The sequence below is a fragment of the Oenanthe melanoleuca genome, chromosome 3 (assembly GCF_029582105.1).
Source record: "Oenanthe melanoleuca isolate GR-GAL-2019-014 chromosome 3, OMel1.0, whole genome shotgun sequence".
Taxonomy (NCBI): domain Eukaryota; kingdom Metazoa; phylum Chordata; class Aves; order Passeriformes; family Muscicapidae; genus Oenanthe; species Oenanthe melanoleuca.
In genome coordinates this window covers 71,824,621-71,842,259 of record NC_079336.1, presented here as the reverse complement: position 1 = coordinate 71,842,259, position 17,639 = coordinate 71,824,621, and the positions used below count along the sequence as shown (strand labels likewise).

Genomic DNA, 17,639 nt, shown 5'->3' with positions numbered 1-17,639 from the left:
CAATTAAAGATTTTTAAAAAAAAAATCTATTTCAAAAAAAAGTATATTCCTACCTTGTTTTCTAGCTAACATGGTATTGTTAAGCAATTGATGATCTAATTGTGCAATAAATTTGCTTTCACTAACCTTAATTTTTCCTTCCTTATGATACAAGCTGCTTCTTGCAGATGTTTTCAAGAATTAAAAATGTAACACTTAATGACTTCAAAACTCATAATTCTTCAGTCAGCATGAACATGTCTTTTTGTCTGAAAAACATCACTCACGTACAGAACTTTGCTAATTTAAATTCTAATTTATGCTCATATTTTAATTAAAATGGTATCTGTTTGAGCTGCTGCTGCTGAAGAAAGAGGATGCATTACAATGGTCTACATTATTATATATGGCATTATTCAAAAATATAACAAAAAAACAACCTGTTAATTTGTAGCATGGTATATATTACTGAGTACCTTCAAGTACTTTACTTTAAAAAAAGTCAAACCACATAGAAGTGCAGCACAGTACACATACCAAGTGCACAATGACTGATGGCTAAAAAAACAAGGGAGAAAATGCTTACTTAAGAACATCTGAAGTATCACCTGCATGCTACTGATTCCAGGGCTTCAAGTGACAGCCCATCCATCTTTAGGAAATCCTAAGCCACTAGATATGACTTTGAGGGGCTGAGATGGCTGCAACAAGCCTGAGAGACACAGGGGGTGACTAGCAAGGCAGACTTGGGGGCTCAGAACTTGCTGTCTTGGCCTTAAATAGCTCAGATGTCGTAATCAAGATATATTCTATAGATCTGTTTTACAGAAGGAAATGTTAATCTACTAAATTAATGATAATTAAAAAGAACCATCCTACATACATAATTAGAACTTCTGAGATTTTTAGGCAGATCTTTAGTTACTTTGAGATCAAAACAATATATAGAGGTATACTAATAACAATAATTCCAGGTTACATCAAAAGGTATTCACTGTTGTAACAGCAGCATACTAAGGGCATGAACAAAAACTAATGAAAACTAATGAATTATTAAAACATACTAATTTTCACCTAAATTCTCAAAGCCTTATAAATCCATGGCACTTCATGTATATAGAAAACACTTGCTTGAATGAACTCATTTTAGACAGCATTTAATCTCTTTTTTGTAGACACATATTAGGTGAATTTCAGTTCTGCCTCATCCCAGCCCTCTGCTCATAGGGTTACAAAACTGAGGTTTCCACTACCAGCCTTACTTCTCCACTACTTCCACATTCCAGCATTTTCCAAAAGACTTCTACTGAGTGCAACAGCATCCAGCCAGTTTTTGCAGTCTTGCAATCTGCCCCATTTTTAATATATGTCTGACACTACTGTGCTTCTCCTGGGAACGTGACACAGTTTCTGCAAGACATTCAAGAAGGAGAACAAAACAGGACTATGATTCCACCTGGGGAAGTTGTGAGGATCTCTCAGGATGGCTGGACCCACCTGGGGACAACAGATTGCCCGGCACTGATCTTTTCTCATTCACAGCAAAGGCACTCATTCCTAACAGATCCCTGCAATTAGTCCTCAGTCACAGACAGATATTCTGCAGGACACAGTGTCAATCAGATGTAAAGCTGGGGGTGGGAATCTATTACTGAATATGAGTTTTTTACGATTTTGCATTACATTTCATGCAGACCACTGCGAAGTATTTTAAATTAGAGAATCTAACTCATGGTACCATCCAAAAGGGAGTTACTAAATAGGGCATTTTTCTTCTTTTCTTATGCTTGCCATCTATTGAGGCAGTTACACTGATTAAATAGTCTGATGTTATGCTCAGTGTCCAATGAATTTCCTGGTTTCCATGAAGTACCTTTTAAAAACTGGATCACGAAAATAGCACTGGGAGAACTCCAAATGCAAAATACCCTTCAACTTATTTACAGCCAATCAAGTGTTCTTAATATTTATTTTCCTTATTAACTGTTCTCTAGACAGTCTGTAGAGCACTTTTTTTCGTCTGGAGATCCACTATAACCAGGGAATAGAGATAAATTTTGACCAGAGCATATGGAAAAATCATCTCAAGCAAACAGTGGGTCACTTCTTTTAGGAGGGGATAGAGAGCAGCACTTACCCTGCTGACTTCTTTAGGAGCCGTTTCATCTAAAAGGAAACAAACCAAACAATTAGGCACTCTGGGAAGTTTCAAGACCAAATGAAGAACAAGATAAACTTCAAAATATTTTTGCACATTTGTACAAAACTTTCCTAATATGGTTTGATCAAGTCATTGAAATATCCTGAGACTGGCTTGCATTTACCATCTTTTAAAAACTTCTAAGGCTAAAAATCAATTGAAATTAAGATAAAGAACTTAGGAATTCTATCCTGACTTAGTAAGAATACAAGATTTCATACATTTCAGAATGAAGCCGGCAGAGGCCAGCTAAACACTACATTTATTTCAGTTCAGTAAAGGTATTGTTAGTTCTGCATAGTCTGAGAATTGAAAGCCTTTGCTACCATGCCACCAACATCCTACAAGGAAGCTAGTGAGAAGACTTGAGTCATCTGTTCTAATGTCAAAAATGATACTCCTATTGATTTCTTTGGAAGTGGAAAAAAAATGTCTTGTAGCCATAAAAAAAAAAAAATTATCACTGATGTGATCTGGCATAACATGTTAAAGCAAAGTAAATCACAAGACACTGTATATATATATATATATATGCACACAAACTATAATATTTTGTCCTTTCAAATGCAAACAGACTTTCATGCATTTTTGGTAGGTTTAATCCATATAAATAAACACAGGTACAATGTCTGAGCTAAAACACTGAGTAGCATTTCTGAAAAATGCAGCTGAAATTTCTGAAAAAGTGACTATACAGCAAGAACACATCTGCCACAGGAGGAGTTTCAACTTCCAGTTTAGCCACACCAAAAGTAGCTTAAATCCACTTCTACAAACCTCCAGTTGGTTAGTTGTTTCTGAAAACATGAAGAGAAGTATTTGTAACCTTTTATTTGCTCCTAGGAATCATATTACTATACTTTGGAAATTAAAATTAAGTCAAGAAATAGATTTAATCTCACAGAAAATACTGTAAGTTTATATTTGTCAAAGGCTCTTCATATCTTACCATTTAAAATAAACTTCTAAACAAAGGTAGAAAACACCCAGATTTTCTCTAGCAAATGCATTTAATACACAACTTCTGATTAAAGAATTCCCTATAGCAATACAAATTTCCCCTCAAAATTGAGGGATGCCAAGGAAAATAATATGAGTCTCCTCTTAATCCCAGCCAAATGATATGCCACTAATTTACACATGCAGAACACAGACAATCTTAATTCAGCTATTTAAGGCAGTTCTGCTGCTTGCAGTGCAGTGTGTAACACATGCTCTGCCACGTTCAGTGATGTTATCTTCCTGAAGCAGACAAATCTACACACCCATTACAAGAGCAGCCAGAGCTACACTCAAAATCCATCTCCCCTACTACCTGATTTGACACTGAGCAACAGGAAATGTGAACAGCCCAAAACAGAGTGATGATATGACACTTTGCTTAGAGTGTACTCTCAGTTTTCAGTAACCAATAGACCAAAGATTTGGTGATGCTTTTTTGTTTAAAGGATGGGGTTTCCTTCCTCACACTTTTTGGGGTGTGAGATTTTGTTTGGCTGGTTATTAAACCCGAGTCATCAGCCTTCAGCATTCTCAAAATGCTATGAGCTCCACAGCTCAAATATCTAATACAAGAAAAACTGTTCTGTTGTTTTTTTTTTTTTTTCAATCTGCACACTGTATATTTCATCTGATGCCCTCTATTCACCTTATTTAAGAGCCAGTGATTCTACACATCTCTCAAGCAAGTCCTTCTCTGCTTCATACCCCATCTAAATATTTCCTGGTTTGAGAGGTCTGGTCTGATGCACTGCTAGTAACTCTCACACTCCTGTCCCACTGTATCTTGCAGGGGTGGGATGTCCAGAACTACAGGCAATACTGGCAGCTCAGAAAAACACAGCTAGGACTTACAGAATGACACAGGGATGATTTAGGGAGTTTATCATCTCTATCTGAAAAGAACAATTCCTAACATTTTACTTGTTTTCTTGATAGTTACTAAATCCTGGGCTAGCATTTTCAAACATTTATATTCTGTAATACTGATGTCTCCCCCAAAATTATAACTAAGAGCCCCCCCCCCCCCCCCACTGTATGTGCAAAATTACTTCCCTCATGTAAAGTATTCAGCATTTCTCAGAATTAACTTTGCCACCTATTTTAGCTCTCACTTGGTACCTGTAGTACTCTGGATAACTATACCCTAAAATAAAAAATTTAAAACCTTATCATCCAAATTAACTTTCATCACATCCTCTTACCCAAGTCATGATGTATATATTGAAAAATATGGGTAAATCATACTAGTGATCTCCCACTACTGGAACAAAATCAATGTATTGTAACATATGGAATATAAAAGACTACCATCACAATTCTGTCACTTTCACAACATTGTAATACAACTGCTACTGCAGTTTCAGCTTAACTACCTACACAATTCTAATTAACAACTGCACAGTACACTACAGATACGCATAATAATCATTATAGTAATTAAAAGACAGCATCCATCTGGGAAAGCTTCCATACTAAACCCAGTCATACAAGATAGGAAGAAGCAGAAAATAAGAAAGGGAACAGACAGAAAAAAATCCACAGAAGTTTGGCACAGTATAAATGAGGCAAGGTTTAGCTTGGCTTGGGGTTCTTTTTTTGGGGTGTGTGTGCGAAGAGGTGTTAAATTGTGTAGCCATTATTTAATAGGAAAAATTCAGATTTCATTTTTCATATTAAAAAAAATAAAATCCCATTTCATACTTGGATTTCTATGCATGCATTAAAAAAAAAAAAAAAAGAAAACAAAACAAAGGCCAATAAGTTTTCAACAATTGCAAGATTCTAAGCTAGAGCAGTAACAAAGAAAACTTTAATGCAAAGAAAGTTTTGAACATCTCAGACATTAAATTTTGAGGCATTTGCCATGGAAGCAATGATTCCAATGCCCAGTTAGTTTAATCACAGGAACTCTTCTTGGAAAAACAGTATTGACTTTCTCCCTGGTCTTATGCTGTTCTTTTTTCCGTGTAGTTAAATACTGCTGCTGGTACACTATTGCTGTTGATGACAGCAAACAAATGCCCAGGATTAATTCTGTTTATGAGATACCAGATAGCTTCACAGTCACAGTTTCTTAAGGAATGTTTCCCCACACAACAGATGTCAGATTGACCTAATAATTTTTTCTTTTGAAAATTTGCTTTAGGCTTCAGATAACAAGACACAAGTTGTTTGCAATGCAATTATACCAGCAGAGCTATATTTGCTGCTTTTTTTTTTTTACCTTGAAAAGTGTCATACACCTATAGATCAATAGAAATACCTTGCAATTTAGAAGCACCTGTTGTGTTACTTCACAGAAAACTAAATTTATTTAAACAGAGACTTAGACATAGAAAGGGAATATTCATTAGATTGATCACTGGTGGCACACTGTGTTTCTTTCCCTGTAGCAGGGCAAAACATGAATTCTATCTATTTTACATGATCAATAAGATCTACATTTTTATTTTTAAGATCCTGGAAAAGGATGCTCAGTTCATCCTCTTCTTAGGTAACATCAGACCATAAACAAGGCCTGAACCAAGACTTCAGTGCAGATGGTAAGCAGAGAAACATATTGTCTGCCAGGTGTCCTAAAATTTTAATTCACTCCTTCACATATAAGCAAACAGGGCACTACATACACTAGGAATCAGGAAACTGTGCATTTGAATTCATTAGACATACCTAAATCTGGTAAATTTGGAAGCTTATTATTTTCTATGGTCTTAGCCCACACTAAACTGATTAAGCAGTTGGAGCAATTTCACAGGACGATTTATTCTGGCCAGAAAACTTTCAAAAGGCATCTTCTGAAAGTATCACCAGTCCTTGTGAGAACAGAAAGGCAGGAGGAAGATCCAGAGTTTTTTTCTGTTTCCAAAATTGCTCAGTAGTACAAAGCATACCGATGGCAGCTTCACACTTACACATTCATGATCATAAAAATCCTCAACTGTACAATATATATGACAATTTAAACTAATCTAAGCAGGGCATTCCCAGATCTGCTAATAGCTCCATAAAATTCTATAAAAATCTCTCAAGTTTAGTACACATCAGCAAAAATCATGTTGGAACCTGGGCTCTGACCATCAGGAAGAAACTTAATAATTTCCAGCAGTAAATATGCTTTACCAATCAAGTCTATGATTATGTTTTATGGTAATTAGCTGATGACTTCACATCCTATTCAACAGGGCTGCTGAATGAAGAGAGAGTTAAACTGGTTAGCTCATCTACCTCATCAGTCAACAAGGTGCAATCACCATTGTTTATCACCGGAATGCAGCCACAAGACAATGAGCTGAAGAGCTTGTAAAACAGTTTATCACCTCTTCACACTTGCCAGCTTACAACTATACCTTTGTGTCCAAATCTACCACTTTTCTTACCCACCCCACAATTCTGCCCATCTTTCACTCCACTAGCTGCACTGCAACTTTCTTTAAAATTTATTACAATATCTTGCAAGCATGTTTGGTGAAGGAAGTCTCTCACCCAGTAGTAACACAATTTCAGGTTTACTCTTTTTAGATCAAACTTGATTCCCCTCCCTTTTTTTTATTAGGTTCCAGGAGCCCTGGTTGCCAAGTCTAAAGTATCCTTAGACTTTACTGCAATCAATGAATCTAAGAAACAGCATTATCACTACTAATCTGTCCTCCTACTTTTGAATACAGCTGTCCCTTTACTCTTGAATGTTTTTCAATTACCAAATTCAAACTTCAAAATCGTAGTTGTATTGTGTTCAGCAAGTGTTTTCAAGGAGAAGGAAAAAAATCCCATTGCTGTTGGCTCAAATACTACTGAGACATATACCTTAAGCAATTGCATTAAGATCAATTGCATTGCTTGCTACAGCATGCATTGGAAAACAGAAATACTTTTATGTATTAAATGTCACGGCATTTCTGAAATGTATAATGATTCAGAGTTGAAAGAGATGATTGAAAGAGAACACTGCTTGAAGCAGGTCCTACAAAGCTCCAGCAAGCTGAGAAAGTCCCACTGGATCTTGTCCATGGCAAGACATTTGGATGTTTTAAAAACATGCATACCTTTTGGACCCTGCTGGGCCTCTTGAGCTCAGCTTGCTTATTCCTAGACCATGAATAACCTCTTCCCAGCTGATAAGATGCCTGGACAACTTTAAGGAAAGGCATTTCCTCTTGCTTTCCCAACATGTATATACAGCCCATACTCCACTCTGAGCCCAACGAGGCAAGGGATGGGATCACACAGCTCAGTGCAATGATGTTTCCATCCCTGGCATGGAGAAAAGCTTCCAAGACTTGTTGGCCCAAAGGGAAAACAAGAAATTTCAGCAGGTTGTCAGCTTCTGGAGCAGGAAATAATACTGCATATGGCTCAGTGACAGCAAGAGAACATAATAATCTTATACATGTTAGGAAGAATGTAATCTTTCCCTTAGCCTGGGGAAATAGAGAATTGGATACTAACATTTTTAGTAAACCTTTTGCTTTTAATTATTTCTATTTTGTTCTCATCCTGACTTTTTGATCAGTGTATTCTTGTCTCCTTCTCTTTAGAAACATAAAACATTGTTTTTATAGGGAAAAACATGTTCATGTAATAAAACTATCAGCTATTGGACTCTCAAGTTGTTTAAAATTTCCAGATTACAGTGTTTATCACTATAGAGAATGAAAAGTAGAGCAAGAAGCTTTGCAGCCTGCCTGATTTTCTTCTTTCTGCACCTCTGACTACATTGAAAACAACCGTCATGTAACTGAACTTTGCAGTAAAAACCTCAGAATTAGCAGAAAAATCAAGACTGAGTATTTTTCTTCTCTTTAGAAGGGCTGACAAAGGAAACAAAAGAAAATGTCCCAGAGGAAAAGTTTGCTAACGTCAACAAGGGTAAGGGATCATTAGAGCTTCAGATGATAGGTTACCACGTGAGAGGGTGCAGTGATCCAGAGTGAAACATATTTATGTCAGGGGAATAATTTCAATCCCTCTGAAGAAACCATACTGTAACTACAACAGAGGTACATTTGTATTAGAGATGTATTTTATTTACTTTACTCTGGAAAATGAAAACCAAGAAACTGAAAAAATGTTTAAATTAATCAGGAAAAAACCTGAAGATGAAAAAGACAGACTAAAATTTACAAATTAAGCCTTTGCTTTTAGGATATTTCAGATGATTTGTTAGTAATCATAATCAAGCTCTCAGTGACTGAGTTGAATGTTACAGAATAATGATGTGCAGATAATTCATGACTTTGGAGTCTTTGAAAAATGACATGTTACACTAACATGATGAACAGATTGAAACCAAGGGAAGATTGAACTATTTACTACTTATCAGTACCACCACTGTGAGTAAAACATTTTGCTTGCAAAGAGAAGACTGGTAAAAAAAATAAAATTATAACCTGAGTGAGTGGAAAGGAACAGAATATGCAACTACAAAATTATAGACAGTTCTCCACAAAAGATAATGACAGCACCTTATGAATTTCTGAACTAGTCAGTTTTATTCTAAAAAGATTTGATAATGACAGACAATTATAATTCACAGGAATGATACAAGAAAAAAATAATTTAAAAGATTATCTTTCTGGCTGCTCAACAACAACAAAAAAATCCAAGGTATTGTGGAGTTTAGTATTCTTCTACTGACATTTGAACAAATGGAAAATTTTAACTCTCACTAATAGCAGGTGCAGTATTAAAAATGCTAGGCCAGATTTAGAAAAGTTTCCAGAAAGGAATAGTTACACAATGATTAAAAAAAGAAAAAAAAATCCAAAGCAGTCCAGCACCCAATTCCTTGAAATGAAAGGAAGTTAAATACCCCAATGATGAGTAGGTGTGTTGATTTACCACTGCTCATGTGAGAATGGCCATTCATCAAGTTGTAGAGACTCAGCCACTTGTGAACACCTAAGGTGATGTTAAGGTTATGTGAAATAATTAGGGAAGGTTATTGAACAGTGGGCTTACTAAAGACAAGATAAAAATGTGAGGAATACTGGTTGTCCCTGGCTGAAAAGAGGAATGTTCCCAATGAAGCTCTGTTTATATAGCTCTGACTGGTGTTGTGTAAGCCTGAGGACATGCTGTAACAGCCAACATCAGACACTTCAGCACCAGAACACATCACAAAGTCACGGCACCCAGCAGTCCACATGCATCAGCACATACAATCATTAAATGCCTTGGCACATCAGCATCCAGAGTATCCTTTGACCCAGACTGGCTCTCCAAGAGGTTCCACAAAGGTTGACAGGTAGAACCCAGTCCTCAGTGGACTGATGATTTCTGAGTATGCCACCAGCACATCCTCATGCTCCACTATGCCAACAAATCTACTGCATACCAACTTCAGCACAGAAACCTTGACACAGGCTTCAAACTGAGGGCTGGCTGTACTATCAAACACTAATGACAGTCTGATCACAAAAATCTAGCTCCTTGAACCATTAAACCATAATAAAGGGAGTAAATCACAGTATCTCTACAATTAGGAACATGAGAAAGACTTGGTGACAGAAATCATCCCATCCTTAAGGGTTGCAAGGCAAATATGCCTCAGACATATCCTCACACAGAGGAGAGAGTACACTGGAAATTTAAGAAGTCTCTACTCACAGCTCACCTGAGAGATGACAAGAAAAAAAATTTAAAAAAAGAAATGTCCACAGGAAAACTGCAAATTCAGATCTGCAAGCTTATAGTAAATGAAGAACTGGATGTGATCATGCAAGACAGAATTAATTTCATGTGCATTTTTTATTTAACTAACAAAATCCAATGCAGATGGTAAATTAATTGAAATACTTAATAAGAAATCAGGAAATACATAAAGAAATCAGCTGGAAAGCTAATAAACTATATCTAACACAGCAGTAAGAGAAAGGGGAAGTGCCACTTCTGTTGGTGGAAGAAAGGGAACCAGAGCCAACTGCACCTCTTCAGCACGGCTGAAGTTGCCACCTGCTGGGATAAGGAGCTGTGTCTATCTCCCAAATTGTCCATCTAACAGAACTACTAATGATCACACACTGAGAGCCAGCAACCAAGCGAGAAATCTGCTCCTGCAAGTATGAAAAGGGTAATTCATAATCTAAGTTCCTTCTCACCATGCCTTCAAAATAGTTTTGAAACAGTCATGATTGAGGAATCTCATAATTTGTCAGCATCATTCTTCCCAACTTCCTTCATCAGGCCTGCCACAGAGTTCTGTCAACACCAACACGAGTTCCTTACGTAAGCAAGCATCACAACTACTCGGATGAGGAATTTGGAAAAACAACCCTGTGGCACAACCGCTTCTCAGACACTTCTTTATATACTACAGCTAGTTCAGAAACACCAGAGCTGTGTTGATTAACCCATTTGGGTCTGACATCTACTCAGGCACACGTGCAAGGCCACCCAATTTTCACATGCTGCACTAACTCCCTCAGGAGCTGCAAGGGAACCTGATCATTTCTAGACCTCAGTCCACTTGTTTTGACAACTAATTGCAGGAGTGAGATTAAGTCACCAAACAGCACACCAAAGACAACAGCCTAATAACTACATAATAAGCTGGTGGTTCAAAAGACAAACATTAACATAATTAAATAAATCAAGACTGAAAGCAGAAAGAAGAGCCAAAGAAAAGACTTTCAAAACAGAGTTTCAAAAGGAGGGAGGACATGCAGGGAGAGAGGGACAAAAGATAGCAGGATGAGCAAGTAGCTTGGACAAGCACATCAGATCCACCAAGAGTGATGTACTTTACTGACCTCTCTAGGATTATTTTACCTTCTGAAGTGGTAGAAAATAAGATCCATTACAAATAAAAAATACTGTTTATTATAAATCAAAAAACTCAAACTGCATCTAAAGAAAATCAAACACAAGGTAAGATTTGCACTAAAAAAAATTCCTTTTGTTTCCAATACTGTTCACTGCTACTGTTAAAGAAAAAAAGAATGCTGGAAACTGAAATTGTAAGCTTTAAAATACAGCTGTCAAGAAAAAGAAAAAGGTAGTTGCTTCAGTGTGCTTTGCCATTTTCCATGAAGTGAACAGATGGCATTATTAAAATTCTAGTAGAATGAAGTATTTATAAGTTCATTAGACAACACTAGCTATAAAAAAAAATAAATTGCAAATAAAGCTGCTGGATTCAAAATAGCATAAAAGTACAAATAAGGGTTATAAAATCACATTTGTGAGTTAGTATACAAAAACAAATATGCCAAATGAAACAAAAGCACAAAAGAAATGCAGAAAAAGCTCTATAAAACAGTAATTTATTTTCCAGGGTAACTTCCAAGTTACTCCATGCATTCTGAGCCGGAATTCTATAAAAAGGACTTCAATTTTGACAGTCTCTAAATCAGCTGAAAGGGAAAAAGTCTGTTACATTTGCTTATCTTTAAATGCATATATAAAAATTATACTATGATGCACAATAAATAAGAATTCAATTGCTCCAGAAATAATACACACAAATGTAAGTCTTATTCTCTGAGTGATGTTCTTAAGAAATAAACAAAAGGCCAGCCAAATGCATCTAGCACAGAGGTCAGTGCTGTTAAATGCTGTGCCACACTGGCTTATTTGATACCTGAGGTGCTTTAGCTGCTCTTTTCTTCACCATTTTAAATTATCAGCCTACACTGAATTCACTTTGGAATCACTGATTTGTAATTGATTGCCTTACTTTCTATTGTCTTTCTTCCAGCCATAGCAATGTCTCAACTTGGTAAAGTGGTGTCTGTTAGGATTCTAATTAACTTGAATAAGATGCAAATTCCTGTCACCTTCAAAATGTGCCAAAATGGATTTACTATAAAAAGAGATAGCTAACAAACTGAAAACTCAGCTTTCACTCCAAATTAATATATACCAGTTCCCATATGTGCAGATTTATTCAAATGCACACCACTTATCTCTGCAACTTTCATTAGTACAATCTGTGCTAATGTTTAACTCCTTTAAGCACCCTGTCCTCTCTGTGCATATTTTATTCAGTCTAACACATCATTCTTGGAAAGTCCTTGCTTTGATACCTACATGGAAAATGACTCAAAGAGGGACGTGTACAACTCCTCCGGAGTTTAAAGAACTGCATGGTGCTTCTTCTTTTGAGACACCCATTACCACAGGAGAACATAGATCTGTTGGAGTGGGTCCAGAGGAGGACCACCATGTTGAAAAAAGGAAAAAAGACTTCAGGATTACATAACTGCAGCCTTCCAGTACCTGAAAGGAGCCTACGAGAAAGATGGAGAGAGTCTGTTTACAAGAGCACGTGGTGACAGGACATAGGGGAATGGATTTGAAATGAGATTTGGTTTAGATTTGACATTATAAAGAAATTCTTTACTGAGAGGGTGAGGAGGCACAGGAACATGCTACCTAGATAAGATGAGGGTATGCCATCCCTGGAAGTACCCAAGGCAGGCTGGATGGAGGTCTGAGCAACCTGGTCTAGTGAAAGGTGTCCCTGCCCACAGCAGAGGGCTTGGAATTAGATGATCTTTAAGGCTCCCTCCAACCCAAACCATTCTGTGATTTTATTACCAAAACCATATCCAGTGTTTTGTCAATGTTTGTCTATTACTTAATCGGATCCAACAGATGCGACCTCAGATTAGAGTACCTGGAACTGTCTCTTCCTGAAGTGATGAAACTATCTAGAAAGGAATGGCATGGTGCAGGTCCACACCAGCAGAAGCAAATTGGAGCCTGAAGTGCCACCTCTGTGCTCTCCCCACTGCCTTGGGGCAGTTTACAGCTGTCGCAGAGAGCCGGAGATACAATCTAAAACTACATAAGCAAAAAGACCAAGGACATGGGAAAGGCTGGATATACACACCCAGGGATGGAAGCTGAGGGCAGGCAGTGCAGGCTTAAATCAACCACAGAGTTATTTCCTGGGAACAAGAAGGTTCTGGCCCAAGCAAACACCACTTGAGCAGACAGGATTCACTGGCATCTCAGTTTCCTGATGACTGGGCTATTCAAGGCTAGCTGGTGCCGACCAAAGGAGCCTGAGATTCTGAAAACTTTCAAAGAGGCATTAAAAGTTCACTGCCAAGATGATTGCTACTTATTATTTTTTTAACATGTCAAGTTCATTCATATGTTACAGCTTAATATTTAATAAAATAAAATGCAATTATTGCCTCCTTCAGGCTGCAGACACAGACACATCCTCTTTAGTAAAATGTAGCAGTTGCAGAGATGTCTAGATTTAATGGGTTCTTCCATTTAAAGAAGTTGATGATCACATCAACATGCATTTCTATTTATTAGTTCCTTTAGCACAGGACTGGAATGAGAAAGCTTTAATGTTTTAGGTACTTGTAGAGCATGTAGAGAAATGTTTATGTAATAGTTTATACTGTTCTCTTCAAATCTTGAAATACTTCTTAACAATCAAGACAAACAGTGCTAAGTCATACCTCTGAGTATACTCTTTCTTTTGGTCCATCCTGCATCTAAATGATTTATAATTGATTATTTAGATGATAATATTTTAGGAACAGTTAAAGAGGAAGAGAATTAAGATTGAAAATTATCTTCAGTCTCCTAGTTTTGAATTATTTAGCTAAACCTTAAGTAGAAAACAAGCATAGAGAGAAATTTGCTTTGACAGCACAATGACAGATTCTCTAATCTTGTTCTAAAAGATGCCTGTGATCCAGTAACTGATTTTCGCTGTATTATTGCCTTTAATACTCTCTTTTTCCATTGCAATTCCAGATATACTGGAGGAATTCAAACCTACTCCCTAATTTACTTTTGTTTGAGCGCAAGCAATGAAATTGGATAAGGTGTGCCTACAATATCAATGACAGGGTAAAAATGAGTTTGGTTCCAAGAAAAACCCATTGCTAGAGACTACACTTTTTTCAAAGACACTTTAGGAAGAAAAAAAAAAGAAAAAAAAGCAGAAAAACCCATTGCTAGAGACTACACTTTTTTCAAAGACACTTTAGGAAGAAAAAAAAAAGAAAAAAAAGCATCTATTGAGTTTTGTCTTCAGAGAAATATGACCTATATTGGCCAGAGAAAATTTATTCCTGTGAATATCTAATATAAAAGATTACATTTAAAAAAAAAAAAACTATGGCTCAGTGCTGTAAATGGGTGGATGCACCCTACTGTGCAGACAAAAATGGTTGGAAAGGCTTGGCAGTCAGCTATATGGTGCAGGCTGGATTTTGTCCCCAAAGACATATTCACTTTGGCAACACATTGGGAGGTAGTTTAGAGTGCAAAAATTAAGGAAAATAGCCTTTAAATTTAGTCTATCAGTTGATCAATGCTAGTCACAATCATATTATACATAATTTGGTCCACAGAAAACATAGAAAAATAAATATTCAGAAAAATTTTAAAATTATGGAATCCTGTGTTCTCCTCCATCACTTTTTAATTATGAATACTAGCAAAAAGCCTTAGTACTATAAAAGTTCTCATTTGAAATATCAGTTGCTAAACTTACTTATTTTTCCATATGTAATTTAGCAAGTGTCCTTTAATTTGATGCACTAAAGGATTTCTCACAAACACAAAACAAGTCTATAACTGCATACATTTAGAAACCCACTTTAGATTGTTGGTTTAAGTTGACAGCTAATATAAACAGGACTTATTACTTTATTCAAAAAATTAGGTTTACTTTAATCTCAAAGAAACCCAGGCTCTGTAACATCCAACTTCATGGGAACAAAAACCAGCAAGGAAATAGAACAAACTTTAGTATTTGTTTGCATCTATGGGGTGCTAATGAGTTGAAAAGGGTGTCTCAGCTCGCCATCACCAATAGATTATACAATCCACTCCTCTTTTTTGCAGCCTGCATGCATCTACTCCTGCTTTTGTCCTTTTCTCATCTGTCCCATGCTTCCCCAAAGGGCTCTCCTTTCAGTACAGAGGGGAAAGACAGAAATCATTTGGTAAAGCCACTTCATATTCCTATCTTTACTGGGAATGTAGCCAAGGATATTTACAAAAAGCACGAGTGGGATAAGCAGGTAAGCTGTTTTCTAAGCCTCTCTACTGAGAGAGCAGCTCAGTTTTTCATGTATTATGCCACAGTATCTTTGAAACGCTAATCTTCAGAGCAGGAATTTTCTAGTAAATGCTGTAATGAAAAATTTGAAAGTAATGAAAAATTTGTAAGATTCTGAATTTGTTCAAGGACTCAATAAGATGAGGATTTTATAAGTAAGTTCATAGGGTTCTTCAGATATGAGTTCAGAATGAAAAGCAGGAGCAAATTCTTAGGTACTGAAAATTTTTTTTACCTATTCTTTGCATACAGTAACTTTTTAGACAGTCACTGAGACTTCACCTTTAGATGTGTTTTAGGAACAACAAGAGCTTTGTATCATCAGCCCAAAGAAAGGCACCACTGTTCAGCATGTATTTTCCTGCAGCATTTCAACTGGTCATAAGGAATTCCAGATATATTTTCAGTGAAAAAAATACATTCTGCTTTTGCATTAACCCAGGTCTTCCTATTAAAATTTTAAAAAATGAACTGGAGCTTTGTGATTTTTTTTTTTTCCTGTGCATTTAGATGCCAGTATCTGGAACTCAACATATACTCTGTGCAACTACTTAAAGGAAAATTTGCAAATATTGAAATACATCAAATGAAAGACATTTAACTAAATACAATCTCTTGCAACTAATCTGAGGCACTTCCAAAGCAAAGGTCAAACTGAGATAACAGGATTACTGAGAGGTCAGAATAGAAGTTCAACACTTTCTCTAGATTTCTAATCTGTTTCCTCATGGAAACACAAGAGTTACCAGTTTCCACTGATTCCTCCTCTGGGCTTGGATCCTGGACATGTTTTAAAAATATTTTCAAAACCCAAGGTGATATCTGATACAAGTATTCAATAGGAGGTCCTGGTAAGAATGAAAAAATGCCTGTCCTTCTTTTATTCCCCTTATTAAAATGTCTGAGCTTGTCACTTACCCAGAAAAAGTTTTCATTAACCTTTTGAGAAACACAAATGAAGCCTCAAGGATATGAAAACACTCAGGCCAGGAGCTTTTATTAAATATTTTTTTCTAAGAGGTAAAAGTGGAATCAGAATTCACCAGTTTTATGAAGTCAGAAAGTTCCTGACTGACTGTCTCTGAGACAAATCTCACCTACTTACTGTACAAAAAATGCTTTTTTTTTTCTGCATTCTTTAAGTAAATGCACCTTCAGAAAGCAAAGTGAAAGACAACCAATTAAAAATTGAGGGATTTGGACATATCATGAGACAAAAGGAACCTTGAGACCAAGAGAATCATTCCATCACTTTAACATGTAAAAAGAAACAGCAGACTTTGGAATGAAAACCTAGTAACACCAGGCTTTATTCTGCCTATTTGTCTAAAGAAAAGTAAGGTACAAATACTAATAAGATGATGCTGAGCTAAGCAGGTGTTTATTTCAATGCCTAAAGATCTACATAAAGACAATAACTCAGAAAAAGCCAATAATTTCCTAACAGCCTGTAGAAGAGAGAGCTCGTCAAAAACCTCAAGTAATTAATTGTGGAGCTGAGAAAACTTGCAGAGAAAATATAGTATTATTTGAAATAAGTCTTTAAGAAGCATCATAAAAATAAAGAAAAACAAATTTCAAAACTCAAGTATTATCCAAGAATGAAGAAAATCTAAATCAAGTATTCTCTCCCTTTAACTAGATTTACAAGAAGGAAACAGAAAAGAAACAAAGCTGAACTTCCAACGTGACATTTATTCCTGAGGATTCCGTGTATATAGCTCTTCTCTTTTCATTGTTCCTATTACAAGAATTATTTTTCCACTGCTAACAAAGAAACCCACCCAATTAATTTAAGCTGCCCTCAGAAATATTGCTAGATTCTATCAGCACTTGTGAAGTCTCCAGTAGCATGTCTATATGTAGCTGATGGACAGCTACATAAACTAAAAAATGCTGAATTCCAAATGTTAACAAGTCAGCCACATTTGTGAACAGAAACTGCATTGCCATTGTCACACTGCAAAGAAAACATGCACACCACCTATACCATCCAGAAAAACAGCTTAGTTTTGGTGAGTTTCTTCAAAGTGTGCTTAAATGAATCTTGTTCATGTCCCTGTGTAAAAGGGCCAATCTTGGCAATGCTTAAAATAATCTGTGTAGAAACATACAGTTGCATTTATTTCAGAATGTGAGCCTATCTATTCTCCAATCATAAAGACCTATTTGTGAAATAAAAAAAAAAAAGCCAACATGGGCCAGTAGTTCATTCATCAGTGTTTAGATCTGAAAATGGTCACTAAAAGATGCTGGACTGGACCACAACAAAGAGCATTTCTGAGATTTCCTATGTTGTTGTGACTCTACAATACTATTCTGTGACACCTATTGTGAATTTTGAAGAGCTATAATTGTTTCTATGCTTGCTCAAACTGGGTTGATTCAAAATTTGATAACTGTTATTAAGCAGTGCAACAA

The 17,639-nt window shown here is 36.3% G+C and overlaps 1 protein-coding gene across 4 annotated transcripts in view; it reads right to left on the bottom strand.

The window, feature by feature from the left end:
- Positions 1-17,639, bottom strand: part of PDE10A (phosphodiesterase 10A) — a 262,818-nt gene that overhangs the window by 62,606 nt on the left and 182,573 nt on the right. For all 4 annotated transcript variants that reach the window (XM_056487304.1, XM_056487302.1, XM_056487303.1 and 1 more), the window contains one exon: positions 2,117-2,145. In XM_056487304.1, the coding sequence (XP_056343279.1) occupies positions 2,117-2,145 (29 nt within the window). The remainder of the gene's footprint in view (positions 1-2,116; positions 2,146-17,639) is intronic.